The sequence below is a fragment of the Anas acuta genome, chromosome 2, assembly GCF_963932015.1.
Source record: "Anas acuta chromosome 2, bAnaAcu1.1, whole genome shotgun sequence".
Lineage (NCBI taxonomy): Eukaryota > Metazoa > Chordata > Aves > Anseriformes > Anatidae > Anas > Anas acuta.
The window spans coordinates 138,082,519-138,106,649 of NC_088980.1; the positions used below are offsets into that span (position 1 = coordinate 138,082,519).

Genomic DNA, 24,131 nt, shown 5'->3' on the forward strand with positions numbered 1-24,131 from the left:
TAATGCACAGTATTATCTTAGAAGTATCTTAAAGAGCCAGATCTCACATGAATGCTTGTCTAATTCAACTTTTAGATCCTGCAGTGAATTCTACTGATTCAAGTTGTGACTTTCAGATTTTGTCTGTGTGCTTTGGAAAATCCTACCCATAATAAGCAACACTAAGGCCTCAAAAATATTATTCGCATGGCAAATAGGCACTGGAAATTCAATCTGCATGTCTTTTGCAAAATTTCTCTTCAAAAAGAGATTGAACAGCAAACTTGGTCCAGCACTTTGCACGTGTTCAGCTTTTAACACATTGTTGCTGGAACACAGCCAAATGTTCAGCATTCTACAGGGTTTAGCTCTAAATATCTGCCCCATGGAAGAGTTAGAAAACTATTGATCTCTTCCTCCAGTTTAAGTTTTATCCCTGAGCATGATGCTGAGCCTCTCTGATTTGCAGTGAAATCAGTGATTAAATCTAGCAGGTAGTCAGATTACCCATGAGCAAAATATTTTGTCCAATGTTATTGCAAGTGGGACTTATTTTTAAAAGTACCCAGACTTTGTCTACAAGCTGTACCAGATACCCTGAGAGCAGGAACTAGTCTATGATATTTCTCTGTAATATGAAGAGCAATAAAAATTGAGTCCCCTTAGTTTCATTTCCTCCCACCTTGGCAGATTTTGATTAGTAAGGGAAATTACCATTGAATCCCCAAACCTCTGTTCCCAAGAGCTAGTTATCCTCATGTTCTAGAAAGCATTACAGAGATTTATTAGTTTAATTAACCTTCTCCCGCTGCCTGACTCGTTTGTAGACATATGGAGAGAATGGTGGACGGGAGACGTATTTGCCTTCTCCTGCTGTGACTTTGACAACTCCGCCTTCATAAACCACTTTGCCTCTTGAAACTGTCGCAACACAGACTCCATGGCAGACCATTCCTTCAAATATATTGAAGTCATTGGCCTGGTGATGAGTCTTTGCAGATATTGTCCTGTGTTTACAAAAAACAAAACAAAAAACAAAAAACAAAAAGGAAATTACTACAATCTTCACATTGTACTTCATTATGAAATTTTAAGAAATTGATAGAGGAAGAAAATTTAGCAGCATTATTAAACTATGACATTGTAGAGTACATCATGGAACAGCTGTAAAAATAGAATAGAGCATTAACATTTCATTGAACAGTAATTGCATTTCAAAAGAATGAAGAGAGAGTCAAAAGGACAGAACTTTGTAGCCTTGAAACAAAAATTTTTCACTACAAAAAGACTAGCAAAAAAAAATAAATAATCAGGTTATAATATTTATTTGAATAAAATGATTTTTTTCTGCCTTGTCAAGCAAATATCTATGTACAATAAGCCCAGAAAAATCTCTAACCCTTTAGCTAGAGTTACCTGCAATTTCAAGTTTTGAAAGCATGGTTGCAGTGTTTCAAAGATTGTAACTCATAAACAAGACAAAGAGTATTTCACTGGAAAGTTGATAGATTGTAATGAATTTTGGTAACTTTTAAAGTGAGTTGGACTGATCCAGTGACTGACAGCCCAAATATCTCCATGCTGTCAAATAATGACAACATCACACTCCTCCATACTTCCCAAGAGTACTAGGGAAATTATAGTTTTAGACCTCAACAGTATTAATTTGAGCTATGGTATCATTTCTTTGTTTATGCATAGATCTCATTCTTTATGTTCACCATTTTTCTGGCAAATTTCTTCAACCGTAACTGGCTACATTAAAGGCAATTAAAACTAGAACTGACATTAGCATTTGGAAGTGCAGACTGCATATACTTCCTTTAGTATTTTCCCTACTGAGCTACTTAATATGTACTGTATCTGAAATGTGTATATAAATTTAATTAATTTCATTAGCTTCCTATTTCTAATTTATTTATTTATTCTAATTTGGAAAGTTTATGTTTCTATTACTATCTGTAACTTCTGAAAGGAAGGATTTTTTTTTTTTTTTTGTGAGCAGTCAGTATTTTCCAGAATAGGAATATGTGCACATGGTAAAAAAACTATCATTAATGTATAGCGCTAACATTATTCCAGTGATTACATCTTTAGAAAAAGAAATTTCAAAGTAAAAACTAATATGAAATATTAATAGATCAAAATATTGATCTATTGGATAATAAAATATTGATCTATTTGGATAAGAATTATTAAAAACTTCAATTAACATCTTTATTAAAATGAAAAAAAAAACAACAGCAAAATCTTTATCTTTCATTAAGTACACCATTTTCAAAGGTAATCAAGTATCAAATATTTCAAGTGATTAGTTATAATTATTGGAAAGATATATATTTTGCCTTTCATATCATTACATTAAACTAAGGCAAATTTAAATTTAAGTACATTTAAATCTCAGTGGCAACTAACTTCAAATGCTGTATATCTAAAAATGTTCTCTATGACCAATCTGCCCATAGGAATAAAAACTTCCCTTTTCAGAACAACTTGGACAGAAAACTTATGCCTGCCTGCTCTCCAGTATCAGCATCGTCTTGTAGAGTCACAGTGGAAAGAGTGAGCAAGGGAAGTCAGACCTCTCTTGTATTCACTAGTCCTATGGATACTGTTGAACAAGTTTATCCATGGGTGTTATAATAGCTCTGCAAAGAGCTGGTGAACATATTTCTCCAGCTTATTGCATTACACTTATGGGTCCAATTGCTATAACAGTAAGTAAGCACAACTGTAATATAATTAACTTGAGCATTCTCTGGGTATACATCATATCTATTTGCACACAAGCACTGGGATGCAAAAAGGAAAATGGAAAAAGTACTTTGAGAAAATGTATAGAAAAATAAGCAAGATTCTTCAGCTCAACATGTGAGCTGTTTAAATGTGCTATAGCAGGATCACTGCTGGTAAACATGCCTCAGAGGTAAGTATATCCTTCACAAAAACATACAAAACTAATGGAAGCTAATGCATTTAAAAGAGACATCCATATTTACAGGTAAGCTCTGCAATATGATAAAAGAGATTTCCCATTGCTTGTCTCAACAACCAACTTGTATAGAACTCATTTATATCTCTTCTGTTAAACAAAGGCTTAGATCTTGCTGCTCTTTCTGAAGGTGAAGTGCAGTCTCCCTGATGGAGCTCACCAAAACTAATCTGCATTTAGGTTTTTAGCAATTTTATTTAACATTATCAATGGCAGGGAAAGTTTCAAGAAGGAAGTGAGAATTAAAAGAATTAAAACAAAGACAGCATGTTTGGATCTGGAGCTCCCAACTCAGCAACCTTATGCCACACACTGTTTACTGCTCTATCAGCCATTTCAGTAACAGGCAGCTTGCTGGGAAGCTTAGTGAAAGTCCAGTGTTTGCTCTGAAAGTTTGAATACTATTGACCCTCAACTAATGGCAAAAATGCTAGCAACTATTTATAATCTGAGAAAGTAAGACTGACATCATAGTGAAGTAGAACATAAGAGTTGCCTCTAACATCCTAAGCGATGTCTGACATAATGGGTTACTTAACATGAGACAGCAGATTCTGACTCCAGGTTTCAAAAACCCGAATGACATTTTTTTTTATATATTTCCTAAAATCCTCTGATTCTCATGATAAACTACAGAGACTCTTGTTCCAAACATCCCTTCCTCAAATGGAAACAGATCAGAATGATAACTTGAATATTTGAAAGAAAACTCTATATGAGGAGGATATTGCAGAGACATCAGGCTCTGTTTTGTTCCTACTTATCTCAGTGTTTTCATTTAATTCACTTCAGCTGCTTTTGATACACCTGTCTGGCAAAGAGATTTCAGGCTATCAATAAAAAAATTGATATTACCCTAGTACAAAAGAAGACATGCTTCTGAGATTCTCCTTTTTTTTTTTTCTTTTTTTCTTTTTTTTTTAATCCAGTGCTTCTGTCCAACTTTTTAACTATTTGCAGTCAAGAAGCAAATTATTTTATAGTCAAAGATCAATTATCAAATTTTGTGTGCGTGATAATTCAGTGACTGGTAATCTTGCATTTATTTATTCTGTATGTGACAAAAGACTTTACAGCCAATCCTAGGATATTATATCTAAATAAACTACAAACTGACGTTTAAAATTTAGAAAAGAGCATCATATTAGACTAATGCAGAAAGCTGTAGGGTGAAATTCAAGGCAGTACAACTGGTCAGCTCAAAAGATAGGCCCTTGGTAAGCCCTGAATCTTTGTAAAGAGTTAGGGGTATTAGATTACATTTCAAGTCAAACACAACCTAGGAGCACCACAAACATGTCTATGCCCCAGTCAGAGACTGAAATACTATACAGTAAGTCATAGTCAGGCAAGAGGGGCAACTGGATGAAGGGAAGAAATCTTAACATTACAAGTTATCTTCTGTCCCTCGTAATGCATAGGAAATGAAGCTAAATCAGCCCAGTGAAGGTGGAGCTGTCAGACTAGATTGAGCTCTAGGACCTAAACTTTGACTGCTGTGAGGATTCGATGACTGTAGTTTTCAAGAGGGGCATATGAAATTGAGAACTTAATTACTTTTAATGGGAATTGGACGCATACTTCACGCAGTTTTCTTTAAAAATTCCAGGCACAGGAATATGAAGGGATCCTGTAGTTAACAGCCCTTAGGCAAGAATAGCTGTTGAACATCTCAGTAGAGGGAGGACACAGATTTTATAATTACTTAATTAAGTGAAAACATAGGAATAAAGGCAGTTAAAATGACCTGAGTCCATTGCTGAAAACAACTGCTTTGCAGACAGTTGCTATAGAAAACCAACTTATGTAAGAGTGAGAATTTCAGATGTAAGCAACTTCTCCAAGTGCTTACAATGCAGTATCTCTAAGTTTTTCAGAGCTGGGGGCAGGTGAGAAAAGCCAGTTTGCTGAGGTTAATATCAGCCTTTGTGAGCTGCCCCTTCTTCCTTTCGTCTGCCTTTGCATTCTCCATTATTGTTAACCTGCTTTTCTAAACTCTAGACAAAAATAAATCTCTGGTTCACCTTCCTGTGCTGTCCTGAGACACCACTCATTTATAAAGATAATTAAGTTGGACTTTGTTAAAGAGACAGAAGTATTAAAAAGAAAAGGGAATGAGAGGAATAAAGAGAAGAAAAAGAAGAAACAGAAAACCTGAAAATCTATGTGCAAACTGCTTGTTAAAAGCCTGTGCTGTGGATTAAAAAGCCCACGGCCTACTTTATAATTAATGAATTGTTATAACTGCACATACCAACTTATGTAGGCAACTATTAGTAAAGTGGTATCCCTAACCTCTTAAAAATATGCTTAAAAATAAGCTATCTGAAGTGAGGGGATTTGTGGACAAAATAACAGTTACAAGAAGAGGCAGGATGTTAATATCTAGGAGCTCCTTGTCAGAGAGACATATCTGAGGGATAGGATCTTTAATGCATTCATATCTCCTAAGATACATCATGTTAAGATGGGCAGAGAATGACAACAGAATGATTTTTCTGATTATGGTAAGCAACTCATTTATCAACAATACCATCAGTTTGTTCCTATCAATCACTACAAGTTGATATGGGATGGAAGTGGAAACTGTCAAACTATATAAAGGGCAGGAGGGAAAACAGTAATGAGAAAGTAAGCTTGTAGGAAAGGATAGAGAGGAAAATACAAATGAGTATTCAATGACTAAAGAAGATCTGGAAATAATCATAGGGGAGAAAAAGGTAAGCTTATATAAGGAGAAAATAAGAAAGAATCTTTGTTTTTTCCTTTTTTTTTTCTTTCTTTTTTTTTTTTTTCTTGTTGGTAACATTTCTAAGACTCAGTTCTCTAAAGAGAGCAGCTGACATTTTGTGAGACAGCAAGTTACTAGGGAAACGTACATCATGCTCTCTCATAGAGACTTATTTTGTTACAGTTCACAGAACCACAGAGGCACTGAAATTGGAAAGCATCTCTGGAGATCATCTATTCCAACCTCCCGCTCTGGCCAGGGTCTGGCACAGCAGGGGTGTGCCCAGGCAGGATTCAAATACTTCCAAGGATGGAGACTCCACCATCTCTTTTGGCAACCTTTTCCAGTGTCTGATCACACTCACAGGAAAAAAAAATATATCTTTCTTATGTTTAAACGGATTTTCCTGCATTTTAGTTTGTGCCTATTGTTTCTTCATGTTCCTTAGATCTGAAATAAAAGGTTTTTGACAGGAACTCCATGATTTTAGTGAAATAGCATATATTCATGCATACACAGGCTTGTATTTGTGCAAAAGAAGAGCTACTGAAAATGCCAGAACTTAGTAGTCCTATGCACACATATTTGTATGCCACATTATTTCATTTTCCCTAATTGAGTCTAGATGCAGTTATCCATATACTCAGTATTCAATATCATGCTCATTCATCAAAAGAGTAAGACAGTCACAGCATTATTCATTCTAATCATCTGCTAACAACATTTTTTTTTTCCTCTTGCTTTGTATGAAAAATTACAGGCAGTTGCTTGGCATAGAGTCTTTAAATGTTGTAACTTGTCACCACTTAAGCTTCTGAGGCTGAAGACCTGATTGTAAATGAGACAAGAGGGCCCAAGAGGGTCACTCCAGAGGAGCCAAAAGAGGATGAGGTGAGAGACTGCTACCTGCATAGGCAACTCTGCCTTGACATTCAAAGGTAGCTTAATTTTTAGGCTATACTTGGTAAATGGAAAATAAATGGTAAATAGGACTTCTAAGACAGCATATTTTTATAAAGAATTGGCATGATAATTTAACTGGACTTAGACAGTTAAATCCCATTTGAGATTTTTTTTTCTATGCCTGTGGATGTTTTCAAATTTTGTTCTGATTCTACCTTCAGAGCTTTATCCACAGCTTATTTGCAAGGCTCTGGACAGGCTACAGTGAGTCTATTGAGTCCTAATAACAGCCAGGAGCTGAACGTCTCTTCTGAGATGTTTAGTGCCTTCTGTTCCTACTTTACATGGGATGTTCAGCTCTTTCCACAGTATGAATTGGGCACTACAGCATTTAGATTCCTTGCCGAGCATTTCTGAAACAAACCCTAGAGATTTTGTATTCTTACTTGATTTCAAATAGCCAAAGACATCAGCTATAGAGGACACTGACTTGCTGATATATTTTTCCAAGGAGTTCTCACAAAACAGTCCTGTGTGCACAGGCTGTACTTGGGATGCTGTGAGTATTGAGGTCTGCAAGGTGATGTTTAGTAACACATGGATGCAAAATAACAACTGGTCTCTTCAGAATGTGTGTTCTTAAATAAATATGCAATGACTATAAGGAAGCTGAGAAATACACCTAACCTCTCAGAACACATAACCCATCTTTTATAATGCAATTTCTAATGAATTTATACATTTGAAGTGTTTCTTTCCAACACTTCTTGCTTTCATGTGGACATCCTAAAACCAGTATTTGGAAGCCCTGAAATACACTAGTAATTTTTCATGCAATTGTCCATACATTACTTTCTGCGAAAATTACCAGCAAAGCCTACAGAAATAGGCCAGTCAGTGAAGATAAGCTATATAAATAAAACCTCAGCAAAAGCAGCAGAATGCTGGAATTGGAACCTTGAATAGCAACTGCTCCCAGATTGCAGGGCTGAATTCACTAGGCTTTTGACATGTTGAAAGGGAACACCATGAATGCTCAGACAGTACCCATCATGTTTTAATTGTGCAATGATGTTGAAGGAGAAATGCAACTGATTTTGCAGTGATTTAAGTTTTTGCATTTTGAAGAGCTTCACTATCTTACAGAATGACTTTAGAATCTTCCCTATAGACTTTCTCTGCCAGACTGTGGTAATATCAGTTCTACACAACAATACTTCAGCAATTGCCTAATTCTTTAAGCTAGTATCAGCCAGCATTTTAAGACTGCAGCAACAGAGCCTCAAGCCAGAACTAGAAAACTACATTATTCTCTCTTAGAAGATTTAGATTTACAAACAAGAAAAATAGTCATGTTCAAAACAGGAAGGAGTTTGCAAGACAGATGAACAAGCCTATCATGATATCGAAAATTACTACCCAGATGCAACAACAGCATACAAGGCTGCACTTTGTGTAATATCTTAAATGGTTGAAGTCTGTTAGCTAGATCTGTTTTTTCTGCTGGACTGTTTGTGCCCTCTTCAGGATTTATAGTGAAATGAATAGACAAGGATTTGATTTATTTATACTTATATAGCTCACACAATTGTACCTGAACAGTGGCTTGTTCCCAGCAAAGCCAAAGGGATAAACAATGGGAACAGTACCAGATCAGGAGAAGAAAAAAAAGTATCAGTTCAACTTAAAATCAGCTTGCTCAGTAAGAAAATACAGTTTATTCTGAAAAAATATTTAAAGAAAAACTGCATCTTCACAACTGCAGTGGGCAAAAGGCCATGATAGTACTCAGGAGAAAGTGAAGGGAGGCAGAAGGAATGCCTGGGAGGGAAAAGGATAAAGAATTTTAAGAGCTGACAAAGCACCTTGAGAATAATGTCAGAACTCTGCTATCCTACTAGTTTCATTTGTCCTCAGGCAGAGCAGAAGTGAGTTCAGAAAAAAATCCTTGTTTTTTTTTTTTTTGTTTTTTTTTTTAATCTGAGTTCATAGCTCCACTGTCCTGAAATAGCTCATTGCTAGTATCTCAAAATATGCTTGCTCAACATGCCAGAAGGCATAATACACATGAACCATTCAATACCCAGCAGCACAATCTCTCTGACCCAGCACTAGGCAGGCCTCTGTGTTGATTGGGGTTGACAATCTGACAATCCTGAAACTTCTTTTGCTGGTATTGTCTTTTTTTTTTTTTTTTTTTTTTTTTTTGGTGATACTTCTGCAAAGCAAGTTCTATGTCCTCAAGCTTTGATGCTTAAAACACAGGATGCTTTTTCCTGTCACTTTACATGCTTTTGCTACTCATGAGCATGCTGAAAAGAGTGAAAATTTCATTATGAAAAATTCAAGATCTAGCAGATTGGTGAGGAAAATTTCATTTGTGTAAGGTAAATCTAGGATAAGGGCTTTTTATCTCCATTTGGTTTCTGAGCCTCAGATTTGCCCAGTTATGTTTCCAAACTTTCCTCTACCATCAGAGGAGTCTTCAATTCTCTTTTAAAATCAAAGGCTGAAAATCTAGTGCCATCTATGTGTTACAACAGCTCAAGTTTTAGGAACACCAAACACTGTGATAGCTCAAGTTTTAGGAACACCAAACACTGTGATATCTCAGTGAAAGCTGGCTATGCTGTCTCCATGCTCAGCACCCCACAAAGTGTTGAGCTTTGCGATTTGTGATTGCTTTCTTATATGGATTGTACCCACTGTTTAGATGACACCAGTGAGGTAATTTCAACTGGCAGACTCAGTGTATGCCTTCAGAGCAGTCGTATGCTCACAATGCTTGCTAGAACTAAGTCTAAGACCAAAGCACCAGCCTGGCACACCTCCTGACCTGCTGCTGGCAAGTGCAGGGCTGACTGTGGTCAGAGGTTGGACACAGCTGTTTAATGCCTGCAGATTTAAGGTGATCTACTCGGAGGTCAAACAGTGGACGTGTACATGCGCATAGGTATCTCAGCTGATAAAAGCACCTTCCCCAGTGAGTGTTCTCTCTGACAGCCTGCTCTCAAACCATTTCCGTGCAGTTTACACAAGACCAGGATAGCTATAAGAGCCAGAGAAATACCCAAGAGAGATTCCTGTGATATTTATAGTGGCCTGATTATGGATCTGGCTGATGGTGTGAATATACCTGAAGACAGGAATCAGCTGTAGTACACTGTGTGCTGTATGAGTTGAGGCTCACAAAAAGACAGTGCATGTCCTTTGTAGCATAAATATACCACGGCATCAGGTCACGTAGAGTGAGAGATCAGCATAACTTTTGTGCACAAGTTGTTGGTGTGACAAGCTCTACTCTAGGCTGTGCACAAATCCAGAAAACTCCTTAAATAAAAGTGTAAGCAAGTACAGCTTCAGACCTAAGCTCACTCATGGCTCACTCTACTAGGAAGAAAGGTCAGAAGGTCAGGACCCCACACTTTCACCAGCCATACTGACTACCTTTGAATATGTTTGAAGTAGCTCTAAGCTCAAAATGCAAGATTGTAATGGGTCACTCTTCAGGAACACATGCTCCTCTCCTTGCTTTTTGCAGTGGAAGGAAGCTGAACAAACTCAAACACTAAGAAGAGTTACTCTAAGATCCTAAAGTGGCTATTTTTACTGTTAGGATACCAAGCACTGGTAGTATAATGTATGGATCTTGCTATTTTTGCACTTAGTGAGCAATTCAGGTGATTTATTTATTTATTTTTAAATCCATCTAGAGGTCAAGGACCTCTACTTACATGCACTATTGTAGGAGCCAAACAAATAACCTGTAAATAATTCACATCAAATGCTGTTCAAAAACACCATAAACTCCCCCTAAAGGCTGATTGCTATACAAATGCTTTGAGATACTGTTTCCTACAGAGGGGTTGGATGGAAGGAAACAACTACACATACATACCTGGTAGCTTTGGGATCCCAAATTACGATGTCAGCATCAGAACCTACAGCAATTCTCCCCTTCTTTGGGTAAAGGTTAAAGATTTTTGCTGCATTTGTGCTGGTAACAGCTACAAATTTGTTTTCATCCATTTTTCCGCTGTGCTGAAGAAGAGTACACAGAAGTAAACTCATTACTGTTTAGAATAAGGGAAGAAAAAATGCTTTTATTTGAAAAAGCTGGGATGAGTGACAGCTTTCTGCCAAAATCACATCACATCAATTTATTAAAGAGATTAAAAGAAAAATATCTGTCTCTGATGCACCTTCTGCAATGTACTTTCACTGAATACTAACTTTATACTAGTTTACCTCAGAACAAAAGGGGAAAAAAAAGACAACATTACAGCTGTGGATATAGTTAAAAGTCAACTGGAATTGAATTTATTTAGCTGGCTTTTACTCTGTAGTCCTGTCCAGCAGTTTGCTCAGGAGACATAACATTTCACAAATATCGTGGTTTTGGAAAATGGTGATACAGTATTAAAGAAATGCAGACATCAGACTGACTAATAATGTGGATGTGAAAACTTGGAAGGGAGAGGCAAGACATGGTGTGTAATATAGAAAAGGAGATTTGCAAATCCTCTGCAGCAATAATGCAGAGGGTAGTTCTCTTCAGTAAATAATTGAGATCGAGAAGTACAAAAGACAGATTTGTGAGTGAGACACATCACCAAAATGGCAAACAAGAATGGATACACGTGTTTCAAGACTGGTCACTGCTACATAACTACCTCATCTGTGACTGTTTTTTGCTTAGAAAGCCAGCTACATTGGCAGTAATGGTGTGTATAGGCCAGTATAGGAATTTGAATCTCATAAAACCATGTTTGCATGGTTGCCTGTGAACAGTCTTTGGAGAAGAAAAACATAAAGAAGCTGGTGAACATCATTATTCTAAATAACAGTGAGTGGGAAGGGAGGGAATCTTTCCAGACAAATTCTCACAGCTGTATAGTATTTTACAAATAAGACAATGGAGGATATTACTGACTGAAGAATCCTTTGAAAAAATTACCTTGCCCAACAGGACAAACTGTTCAAAAGTAGCACTGATGTACATATTTAAGTCTTACATTCACACTAACCACAGATCAGATTAAGTTACAGTTTACACCACAAAAAAAATCTCACTAGAGATATGCCAAAGGTGAAGACAGGCAGATGTCATCTTTGTACACACAAATTGGAGCTGAATTCTAAATAGAGATAAATAAGAGAGATTCTGAAACATGTCCTTACCAACGGTGTAAGGTAGATAATTTTACTATGACAAGTAAATATACTTTGTAGTGCATAACTAGAATACTTCCCTGCTGTGAGAGAACTTAATTAAAAAAGTTTAACAGGAGTCTCCAGAACTTGAGGGTATTGTGTCAGCCAGAGCAATCATAACACCCAGTACATGGCAGATCCCTCATCAGATTAGCCCACGTCCTCCCCCACCAGACTACCCCATATCCAAAAATCCTGGCCACTGGCCTTCATATTTGTATTTGTTTAGAGGTTAAAGGATATTGTCCTGGGAAGCACTGAGCATTCTCACGATGGCACTGAAATTTTGAAGTCACTAGAACTTGAAGGTGCTCATCTCATCACACCACACGACTGAGACATAAATAAGAGAAGCATTTCATATCTCTAGCCTGTTTCCTCTGCTTGAAAACACAAAATAGAAGTTGTCAGGCAGACACCCACTGTGGAAACTTCTCCAGCCACTGTGTCCTAACACTGAAACAACAACAGTCCTTTGCTGGTAAACAATGGAAATGATTCTCACATGCTGTTTGTTAAACAGCAAGAATCCTTTTCCATCTCCCAGGACCATAAAGCGTGAGTGAGGACCCTGTTATGGTCTCTGATCAAGGAGTTACCCTGTAATAAATACATTTGATAAAACTAAAGAGCTGATTCTGCTGAAAGACTATATTTTGTTGGAAATACAAATTACCTCCTTGTTCAGATATCTTGATATACTTACAACGCCTTTTTCCCATACGACTGACATCCTATCTTCCACACCATTCACTCCATTAGGGATTTTAGTGAAATCATCCTTTCCCAGAGCTTTCTGGCATATGTCAAAAGTGCAATTGTCAGTCGCTGTCACAGACAGGTCAGCACTACGGAGAAACAAAGTACATTAGGAACTGGATCATGTACCAGACAGTGCCACACAGGAAAATCCGTTGGGTAGATCCAGTTTTACTGCAAGGAAAAACTGTTAATACCCTGTAAGCCAGTCTTCTGTTCCAACCTCTAAGACTAGTTTAACAGTGACAGCCAGATTCTCTTCAGAGAGCCTGCAGAAGGCAATAAGCACCAAAACCACACTTAATTTGGATGTGTCAAAGGTGTCCCACAAATGCAGAACTGTCCCACTTTGCCCAGAGCAAAAGATTCAATGTCATCCTCCCTTAGAGCAATTTTGGATTGTGTCACTCCCTGTGAAGTTAACCCAGATTTGTACTACCACCAGTCAAACTGTGTTCAGGCATATATTCAAAGACTCTTAGGTCAAATTCAGCTCTTCTGTGGAGTTAGGGTTTATTGGTAAGTGAAATACCAGCAAAACACATTTCATTAACTGCTGATATTGGAAGGACACTTCTGTTCATAATTCCTTTTGAAGCAGATAGTATGAAGTGGACAAGATATATCTGCCTTCAGAAGACAGAGGGCTTAGTTTCTATGTAGCATCCAAATTTCATGTGAAAAACGGAGTTGACAACAAAAACCAGAACCTCTAGCTGTGACCACTTTTTACAAATTTCCCACCAACATACAGCCTTACTGTTCCCCTGGTTATTTTTCAATTTTTGCTGCAGAACTAGCAAGGCAAGGCTTATTGATTAAAATCATGTGGGGAAAGAAAGCCACAAGAGTTCAGAGAAACTAAATCTGAACAGTTTCTAATTTCTGTAACAAAAATGTTTTTATCTGTTGTTTCACCTTCCATTTCTCCTTCCTGATAATACAACATTCTGTACTTAGAAAATCTCCAGGGCATCAACCTGCTATTATACACTTAGAAAAAAATTGCTGAGTATTTGGGCATCAGCTGTCACTGTTTGTTCATCTGCTTACTTGGCCAGTAAGTTCATGAGGAAATCAGGAGTAGAAGGATCTGGTCTTAGTGGCGGACCCATCACATGTGCTGCAGCATGAGCCCAGTCTTTATTCCAGTAGTTGGTACCATCGGTGCCAAGACAAGCAGCAATAGTCTCCCCATAAACCACCTTTCCTGAAAAATGCAAAGGAATTGTATCATCATCAAGTAACATAAAAATGCATACCTTGTATTTTTCCCATTTCAGATCTTTTTGGTTGTAATGGGTTTGAATTTAAACGAATGTTTCAAATTAAACACCAACATATGGAGGGACATAATAAACTAAGCTATAACACAGCATCTCTGTTCTGAATATTCTGCTGGTGATTTCCCAATATATTTTCTCATAAGAGCATTGCTTTGGCAAGCTTTTTAATTAAATTGTTGACAGATATATTATAATGCGTTTTACACATTGTTTACTAGGTGTGTGATTGAAATTTCAAAAGGAACGTAGTCCTCAGTTGCACCAATTACATTCAAGATCCATATATTTCTTGGTAGCACCTGTTTGATGTTCTGAAATTATTGATGATGTAACAATGTGAGTCAATATATACAGCAAACAGACTTTTATAACTGTCAGGCTATAATTGCAGGCATGCTAACCAGGAAAAAAATGTGGCACCAGACATAAATCTAGAGTGTAAAAACATTTCCAAAATAAAAATATATATATATATATATATATATATAAATACTTCAATTTTACAAGTTATTTCCTGAACTTTAATTCCACGTGCCACAGTACTCTAGATTTCTCAGAAGAGGACCCCAGTCAAAACCAACTGCTAGCTTTTGGATAGAGCTAGTTCTATATGTGGGAGAAGATAGTGCCAACTGACCATGATGGTCTCCAAAGAACCAGAGCAAGCTAGGACCTCACACACCCATGCATAGGCTGCTTGGTGCTTATTAAAGGCAGTCTCTGCTGGATTCTAGCAGGAGCTTTCTCCTGCCCCTGCTCTCTGCAAACAGTGCGCATTTTACGATGGATCTCAGTTTTCACTCTAGTGACCACAGACCATTTTTATTAAAATTATTACATTACCCCAACTGGTCATTGCTTGGTACTACTAGACAGCTTTTTTTTTTCTGTCTGAGTGTAAGTTAGGTATTCACCTGTACTGTTGGAAAACAACAAAGCAAACCATTGCAGATTCTTGCTGTGCATTAGGTTCTGGTATTTCTGTGAGCAGCTACACTTGCATAGGTAGCTTCTGAGGAGCTCAGCTCTTGTAAAAATGTTTCTCAGTGTGATACTATCATTTCTTAAATCTTCTGTGCTAGACTTGCAAGAAGGCCTTATACCCATTTCTGAAGACTATATTAAATTCTATAGTTCTACTGTTATTTCTCCAAGGTTTCAAGACCTGCTCTGACATTACCATACATTGCATTTACTGCAAGTAGTACATAGTACAACTTCTACCACAACCTAGAGACTCCCTATTAGCATTATTAATTTGCTCTAACACTCTCAGCATGCTCTGACATACTGAGCTGATGTACCTGTGCTGATGCCTTGGCTTGGGGCATTTAAAGCTTCCAGTACCACTTATCTGCATACATTACAGATTTACACTTGGACTAAGAGGGAGACCACCACCATTTTTATTTTTTTTTTGGTCTCAAAATAATGATTTAAGCAGGCATTTGTTTTTTTTTCTTTTTTCTTTTTTTTTTATTTTTTTTTATTTTCATCTTATTTTCAAAACCTAAAGCACTGAATACAAGGCTATCCCTTTAAGTGATATGGACACTCAGTGGATAAGTCAGATTAGTATTTTTCTAGTCCAAAGCTGTAGCAGAAGGGGGACCTTGGCCTTCCTTGGGCAACTCCAAACACAGTATTTGAAGAAAGGCTGTCATAAGCCTAGATAGATACAGAAAAAGTTCTGCATGCATACACAGTATCTCTTCTATTTTTCTGTTAGGCTTTTGACAGATTTTAATGAGCAAAGTCAGTGGAAAGGAGGGTATGTCTGTGCGTGCAGTCTTTCCTAAATGCATCTGAACAAGCTAAAGAAACTTCCATACAATGCAAACCTGAACTGTATATCATTAGGGCATAACTATACATGTCAAAAGTTGTAATGGTAGGAAGAGAATAAATGTTTAGTTTCCATAAATAATTTCTTACTTCAGTCGCATGACATAAAAAATAAAAGATACTCTTCAAACTCATAGCTGTATATGCTGAATTGATTCTAACTCAGGCTCTGCAGGTGATGACAATATTTCTGCAGTCATAATTTGACCTGAACAGCCCCTCTTGTTCCCATGAGTGGGAAAGAGTACAAGGCATTTCCACAAGTGACTTTGAGTATGAACACTGCAACTTCAACAGACTATATCTGGACATTCTGCTAACTGTGCAATTTCTTGCATTTCATTTGGGCCATGACTAGTCAGACTGAAGGGCACAATAATATTAAGATTCTGTTTTAATCCAAATAACAAGGAAATTCCACATTAAACCTCTTTTAGCTCAGTTGGCTTCTGTCTGCTAACTCTGGCATAAAATTGGAGTAATGTGCTAATAAATCAGGTCTTTCCATTTGTCACGTTTTCCTGCATTCAACAAAAATATTAAGCAGCAAGTGTTCTTTTGTTTGGTCTTTCTGACATCTCTGAGCTTCTGGGAAATAACTGTAGATTTGGTGACTTCTTCATTACACATGAAACTGACTGGCAAGAGCTATATTCATATAAATTGTTTTATAACAAAGAAGAACACAAATCTCATCTGTGCTGAGTAGAGGGGAAGAATCACTTCTCTCCATCTGATGGCAATACTTTGCCAGATTTATTTATATCATTTATACAGTACTTTGAGATTTTTTATTTTTTTTTTTGTCTGAAATTCTTCATTTCAAAATACTACCTTTAACTGAATAATGGAAAATAACTTTCTGAAATTTATAATAGTGGACAACAAGCCTATAGCTGTTTTTACCTATCTCTGTTGTACATTAGCTCTCCCTTCAAATTTCTTAATCAATCCTAGACTTCTATTTCCTAAGATATATACTCCCATGAGAATAGAAATTAATTATGGTAAGATGTTATGTGTTGTGATGCATAAATGCAAGCATTTGACAATTTTGACTGTATGAACCCAGGAAGCTATTAAATGCAATTTGCAAAACAATAAGTGTAAGTTGTTTCAATTTCTTTTTAAACACTGAAGAAGCATACTGATATAAAGTCATTTATCATAATGGCACTGCAGACTATTCCTATGCCTAACAATATTTTACAGTATTTACTATCAACATAGAATTTTTTTACATGATTACTGTGTTATAAATCACCACCTCCTGTCTTAGGTATTTTACGTTCACAGCCAGTGTTTTGTCTTTATCTGAGTATTTTAAGTGTTGTTACAGGTTCTTGTAATTAACGTTGTCACCACACCTATGGATGTACAAAGAACTGTAAACGTATGGATACAATCCACAGTACCAGCAGCACTGTCATCTAGTGGAGAAACCTAACATAGCACAGTACCAAAAAATGTGCTTCTAAACAATATGCTGGTGATTATTTTATAAACTTGAAACAGAAAAATCTTAGTATAAAAGTCATGATCAATACATATTCCACATAAATGTATTCATCTATTTTAGCACAATAATGTCAGGCTGGTGTTGATAGCACTTTTGTCCAAGACCTCAGACTCTGCATTTTAGTATTAATAATCTATGCTGCTAGCAAAAGTATTATCTAAAGTCAAGAAATGAGGAAACTGAGGTCTGTATGCATTTCATGTAAGGTCAGATGAAAAGACAACAGGGACAGATAACCCATAAGGACTCCGGCCCCCTAAATCACGGCCTCTGTCCTACTTATTCCACTCACATAATGTCCCTTCATAGTGCTGTTGTTCCATAGGCAGCTCTGGGTGAACTTACGGATAGATGAGCATGTAGAAAAACCTGAATCCCTACAGCCTACAGACTGATTTTAGCCTGCCCGACAGCTGGCCAAGAAGGTCAGGCTCCCTTGGTTGGCAGAACTATTTGTGAACCCTGCAGTTTATGACCGGAGAAACCTTTCCCTGGAGGGAATTAAGACTTTTGGACACTGTCAACATCACCATGATTTCTGTTGCAGAACTTCTCACCTAAATGGCTGGTAAAGGCTTGAAGACTATAACTCAAGGGAGAGAAATAGCAATGCATATATTGTCTTGGACTGGTCATATAATTTTTAATGCAATGCTGTCTTGTCCATCATTGCAACTGTGGAGATATAGCATGAAGGACAAAAAAGCTTGTTCTGGGAAGGAAAGGCTCAATCCCATTTGCTGTTCTGCCACACTGCTTAGCTCCACTAATGGACACCGATGTTTTGAGGTTTAAGGCACCCATGGACAAGTAGGACATTAATGCCCCTTCCTTTAATGCCATGGTCAAAGCATAAATGAATTAGGACTTTTACCTTCTCTTCGTGCACTGGATAGCACCCTTGCTGCAGATTTACTCATTACATGGACAACAAAAAGGGGACAGTTTACAGCATTTGCTATGGTAATTGCTCTCTGCGTTGCTTCAGCTTCGACTTCCTCTGGACGTGAGAGAATATGCCCTTCAGGACCAGTTATTCCCATTGACAGCAACTTCTTAGAATTCTGGACATAGAAAACATTTAAGAGTCAGTTAAAGTGCAATCATGGTGTCATGAACATGTAGCCAGCCAAATGGATCCTAGACCAGACACTATAGTTAGTTTGAGAAAGAACAAGTCAGTTAGAATATTTTCAATTTCAGAGGAGTTATTGTTGTGTTACCTGAAATACACTATATCTTTCAATAAACACAGATTTCAGAATAACTAAGACTTGAGAGAACATGGTCCACTGGCTTTCAGTGGTAAATCACTGCTTTTGAAAATCCTAATTCTGTATCAATTTGTGTATCAGAAATGATCATAGCCAGTAACTGAGATGACAATACTAACCCCTCTTTAGAAAAAAATTGAAAGATCCTTACTAAGTATAAAGCTACACATCAAGAGCCTCTTGAATGAGGCTCTGAGGTTTAAAGAGACAAGATTTTGTTCCTATATTATTACAGGAGTTTATGCTTGGCTGATTTGGGATTACTTAGCAATAAATTAATTTCTGTTATGGGACATGGTCAAAGTCAAAGCACTTTTAACTAGAATAGTTGAAGAAACTCCAAGATATCAGACTGTACATGTACTCCAAGTGCCTCTACTTATCAGTGAGATATTAGCAACAAGTACAAAGTGAGGCTGTCCGTGCACAAAGGAACCTTGAACTTTTGTGCCCAGAGAAGCTTCCTCTGTACTTCTGGATTTGGTCCTGTTAGATGAGATGACTATGTTTGGAGAGACCAGGTATAAGACCAGGTATCATACACCTGACATGTAAATGCTTGTCCAAGTGTTCCCCCTTCAACCTGGCCCATGGTCAGTCTCTGATGCTTTCTTCATCAGCCAAATATATATATTATATTGCAAGTGTGTATGTTATTCTGCAAGCATAACTCTCAATCTCCATTTGTTTCCTGTCTGTCCTGAACCCAGTACTCCAGCTTAAAATTTCTTGGCCCACCACAAGCATCATTTGGGATTTTGGCTGAGATGTTTGTCTTTAGTTCCCTGGAAGTTAAATAGGGGAAAATGTCTTTCCCTATGTTACAATGATCTATTGAAGTGCTTAGATAACTAGTTATATTCCTGAATTTGATGGATAAAATGATAAATACTTACCTGTGCAATTAGGTCACCGTTCTCTGCATGGACTTGAGCAACTGCTCCAAGTTCCCTACAGTAGGAAAAGGCTTCATATAATTCCTCATCATTGAGCATGTACACATCTTTATAGGCCATAAACATCTTGAAGGAGTTGACACCCTTGTTCTCAACAAGACTTTTCATTTCTTCCTTCACCTGAAAGACAGTCAGCAATTCTCACAAAACAGCAATATAAAATGTTACCTGTTAACTTTCTACAAAGAAATTGAAAGTATGAACCAACAACAAGCTTTTGCAGAATCACAGAATTGTAGGGGTTGGAAGGGACCTCCAGAGATCATTGGGTCCAACCCCCCTGCCAAAGCAGGTTCCCTAGAGCAGGTTGCCCAGGTAGGCATCCAGATGGGCCTTGAATATATTGAAAGAAGGAGACTACACAACCTCCCTGGGCATCCTGTTCCAGTGCTCTGTCACCCTCACTGTGAAGAAGTTCTTTCGCATGTTGGTGTAGAACTTCCTGTGATCCATTTTGTGGCCATTGCCCCTTGTCCTGTCCCCACAAACCACTGAAAAGAGGTTGGCCAAATCCCGTTGTCTCCTACACTTTAGGTATTTATAAACATTGATAAGATCCCCCCTCTCAGTCTTCTTTTCTCCAGGCTGAACAGACCCAGGTCTCTCAGCCTTTCTTCATAGGGAAGATGCTCCAGGCCCTGTATCATCTTTGTGGCCCTCCGCTGGGCTCTTTCCAGGAGATCCCTGTCTTTTTTGTAGTGGGGAGACCAGAACTGAACACAGTACTCCAGGTGAGGCCTGACCGGGGCAGAGGGGGAGGATCACCTCCCTTGACCTGCTGGCCACACTCCTTTTAATGCATGCCAGGATCCCATTAGCCCTCTTGGCTACAAGGGCACACTGCTGGCTCATGGCCAACCCATCGTCCACCAGGACCTCCAGGTCCTTCTTCTCAGAGCTCCTCTCCAGCAGGTCGTCCCCCAGCCTGTGCTGGTACATCTGGTTGTTCCTTCCCGGGTGCAGGACTCTACACTTGCTGTTGTTAAACCTCATTTGGTTTCTTCCTGCCCATCTCTCCAGTCGGTCCAGGTCTTGCTGAATGGCAGCACAGCCTTCTGGCTTGTCAGCCACTCCTCCCAGCTTTGTGTCATTGGTGTACTTGCTGAGGGCAGACACTATTCCCTCATCAAGGTCATTGATGAAGATGTTGAACAGGACCAGACCCAGCACTGACCTCTGGGGAACACTGCTAGTCACAGGTCTCCAGCCAGACCCTGCACTGCTGATCACCACCCTCTGAGCTCGGCCAGTCATCCAGTTCTCAACGCACCTTACTGACCACTCATCTATCCCACACTTTCTCAGCTTGCGTAGCAGGATGTTGTGGGAGTATCAAAAGCCTTGCTAAAGTCAAGGTACATGATATCCACTGCTCTCCCCCCAACTACCCAGCTGGTGATGCCATCACAGAAATCAACGAGGTTGGTCAGGCATGATTTCCCCTTGGTGAATCCATGCTGACTACTCTTCATAACCTTCTTCTCTTCCAATTACTTGGAGATGGCATGCAGAACAAGCTGTTCCATCACCTTTCCAGGGACAGAGGTGAGACTGACTGGCCCGTAGTTTCCTGGATCCTCCTTCTTGCCCTTTTTGAAGACTAAAGTGACAATGGCTATCCTCCAGTCTTCAGGCACCTCTCCTTTACTCACCCCTCAAACATATATTCAGTCCTAACAGTCCAAGTTGCACATTTAAAGGTTGATTTATACTATTCCTCTTGTATTAAATTGCTTCTCAAAGTATACAAACGAGCCCAACTATAGTGCAGATATTGGAGGTACAAACTGATTGGAAGGGAATGCTTTTTAAAAACGATAATGAAGTATAATTTTATTCCAATTAAAACCTCCTGATATTGAAAACACTTTGTCCAATATCAACATCTATGTATCCAACCTATAACACAAAGCATGGAGATATGTAAAAATTTGATTTTCAAAATTGAAACCTAACAGTCTCCTGGCAAATCACAGTGACAGAAAGGTTCTTATCTTCTAGAGCTGTGTTCTAATGCTAAATGACACACACACAGCCCTTTGAAATATTTTGTCCCTAAACTAAACAGCTCCAAAACTCTATATGCAAGCCTGCTTTCTTTCCTATATGCACTTCTTGATAAGATTCCCTACTTCTTCTTAAGTTTGTGAAACAAAATTGTATATCCCAAGGAAGAAAGAAAGATATAGATTTTACCCAAAGGTTTCTTGTGCAATTAGTTAGATACAACTATCTATTAACTAACTTTGGCTCTTCCTTCCCATCAAAATGATGGTGACAGTATTTGGTGTGCATCTACGATGCTCTTACAGTTTCCATGTGATTTTTTTTGAAAAAGTAAAATGTTGTATTTAATATTTTCTCTAATAATATGTTTGGATCTTCCCAAGAAAGGTGAGAGATTAATAAAAAAAAAAAAAAAAAGAAAAGAAAGAAAAATGTGGGGATTCACCTGGGAGAGGGGTGGGAGCATTAGCTTTAGTGGAAATTATCAAAAAAGTAAATACTAGACATAAGACCCTACTCTGGCATAAATGTGGAAGCAAAAGGCATTTCTTTTTCATGTATTTTCTTTATCACAAATTGCTAATACTAAAGGAAGGCATTCTACAGAATGTATGATTATAACAAAGACTTCAAAGCCTGAGGATTTAGTAGCAAATGGGAAGGGTATGATATACCAAACTTCTCAACTACTTTATCCAGGTCTTTTATGGCTACAAAACATCAGAACTTTTATTTTTTCAGTCTTGGCTTTAAAAAGCAGAAGTTAAACTTCTTAACACAAAACAGAGCATTTAGCTGATTTACACTTCCCTAGTTTGACTAGAATTTTCAGTGTAATTCCACTTTTCTCTAGTAAGGCTATTTCAAATGCTTATTCCTCAGACTTCATTGGAGAATTTATTGCATGCCTTTGCTTTAAGCTAGAACTTGGAGTCAGTCTGTTTAGTGTTTAGCGCACAGAATACCAAAGATGGAGTGTTTGCAGAGTGAAGGCTTTGGTTTACGTATTTTAAAAATAAAAAATTAGAGGAAGTAGTCATACTTCATACTTAAAAATGGAATTTACTGAGTATATTTCTGACCGATGCAAGTTCTCTAAGTGGTCTTGTATAACATCAGTCAAGTACATGAAAAGTTCATTTCCTCAGTAGAGCTTTCAGGCAATCAGCAAACATTCACACAATGAGGATGATTCTCCCATACTGAAGTTCCAAAAAGATTTTCTGGATAATCTCACATTTAAGAAATTCTTGCCTCTGATTCTGTTTTACTTTAAGGAAGTATTACTGCATACACTCAGGAATAAAATTCTTCCTTTGCAAATAAAATTAATTGCCACATTTTTCATATATACCCTTATTAATACACCAAATTACTACCCCAAACCCGAGACTTAACATGAATGTAGCTTATTGAGTATTCAGGTAAAATAAAAACAAAAACCCTCTTGTCCTTTTTGGTCTGGCTGGTCTTAACTTTGCACAACCTGCTTCCTTTTCCTTTAACCTCATGTAATATTATCCACAGATGTAGGTTATCTGCAGACTTTTCTTTTCAAATACACATACTTTTTATAAAGTGTGGACAATTCCAAATGTAGTTTGCACATACAAAAACAGGTTAACTATAACACTGTAGGCAACTAAATTTACCACCTGAGGACTTATTCAAGGCAGATGTGGTACGAATTCAGGGAATAGATAACCAGTGTTTGTATCTACCTTGTTGCTCCACCATGTAACTGCCACGTGCAATGAATAATCACAGCAGACTTTCGGGTCTGCCCAGCTTTTCCACAAATCAAAAGCTTCAATAAGAGAGGAGCCTTTCTGAGGAACGGCAAAGTCGATGATCATAGTGGTGCCTCCCGCTACAGCAGCCTGAAAGGAAAATAGTTAATATTTAGCAATCAGTGAAAAAAATGCATAGTTCCTCCTACCCTCTCTGATTCCCTGTCTAACAGTTACGTATTGATACACTGAAAAGCCAGAAGTCAATGCAGTTTTCTTGAGTGAAGTCTGAACTTGCAAAATGATTGTTGACATTAATTTTGGTTCCTTTGAGAAGGATGTTCATTTGAGAAGGAAGTTTTTGCACTTATAATCCTATCAAAGATTTAGAAATGAATAAGCAGCATGCATCAGTGAGTATTCGTAAGAGGATGGGATCACAGAGAAAGAACACCAAAAGACCACAAACAACTTGAGATATGCTTACTCAGAGTCTACTTAGTTGAAAAAACAAGCCCGTGTAACAGAACAGCATTAAGGAACAGGTACACAATGGAAAAAGTAGTTTATAAATCCAGTATGAGAATCCCCAAATTCCTGAACTCCTAACTCCTAAACTCCTAACCACCAGAAGGATTTAAAAAGTGTTTTGAAATTATTTTTTTTACTGCAGGGTACTATTTTGGAAAACTGCACAGCAGATTTCCAAAAAGGCCAAGATATTTACAGTTTCCATATAGATATATGCAAGTATATAAAATCTTATTTTATATTAGTTATGAGGATTAAAATTGCTTTTTAATGAAGAACTTCTTCTTTACAGACAACTGAATTCTACGTTTTCTTCCTTTGAAGGCACTCTGGTAGTCACTGTCACAAACCACATCCTGGGCTAGGGGAAATGGATACAATAAGGCAATTTCTTTGTTGTAATTG

At 37.7% G+C, this 24,131-nt stretch overlaps 1 protein-coding gene across 1 annotated transcript in view; it reads right to left on the minus strand.

Annotated features, from left to right (window-relative positions):
* Positions 1-24,131, minus strand: part of DPYS (dihydropyrimidinase) — a 31,078-nt gene that overhangs the window by 3,596 nt on the left and 3,351 nt on the right. The window contains exons 2-8 of the mRNA XM_068672473.1: positions 23,187-23,345; positions 19,399-19,578; positions 18,103-18,292; positions 13,632-13,788; positions 12,526-12,667; positions 10,504-10,646; positions 779-986 (exon numbers count right to left, since the gene is read on the minus strand). Coding sequence (XP_068528574.1) covers positions 779-986; positions 10,504-10,646; positions 12,526-12,667; positions 13,632-13,788; positions 18,103-18,292; positions 19,399-19,578; positions 23,187-23,345 — 1,179 coding nt within the window. The remainder of the gene's footprint in view (positions 1-778; positions 987-10,503; positions 10,647-12,525; positions 12,668-13,631; positions 13,789-18,102; positions 18,293-19,398; positions 19,579-23,186; positions 23,346-24,131) is intronic.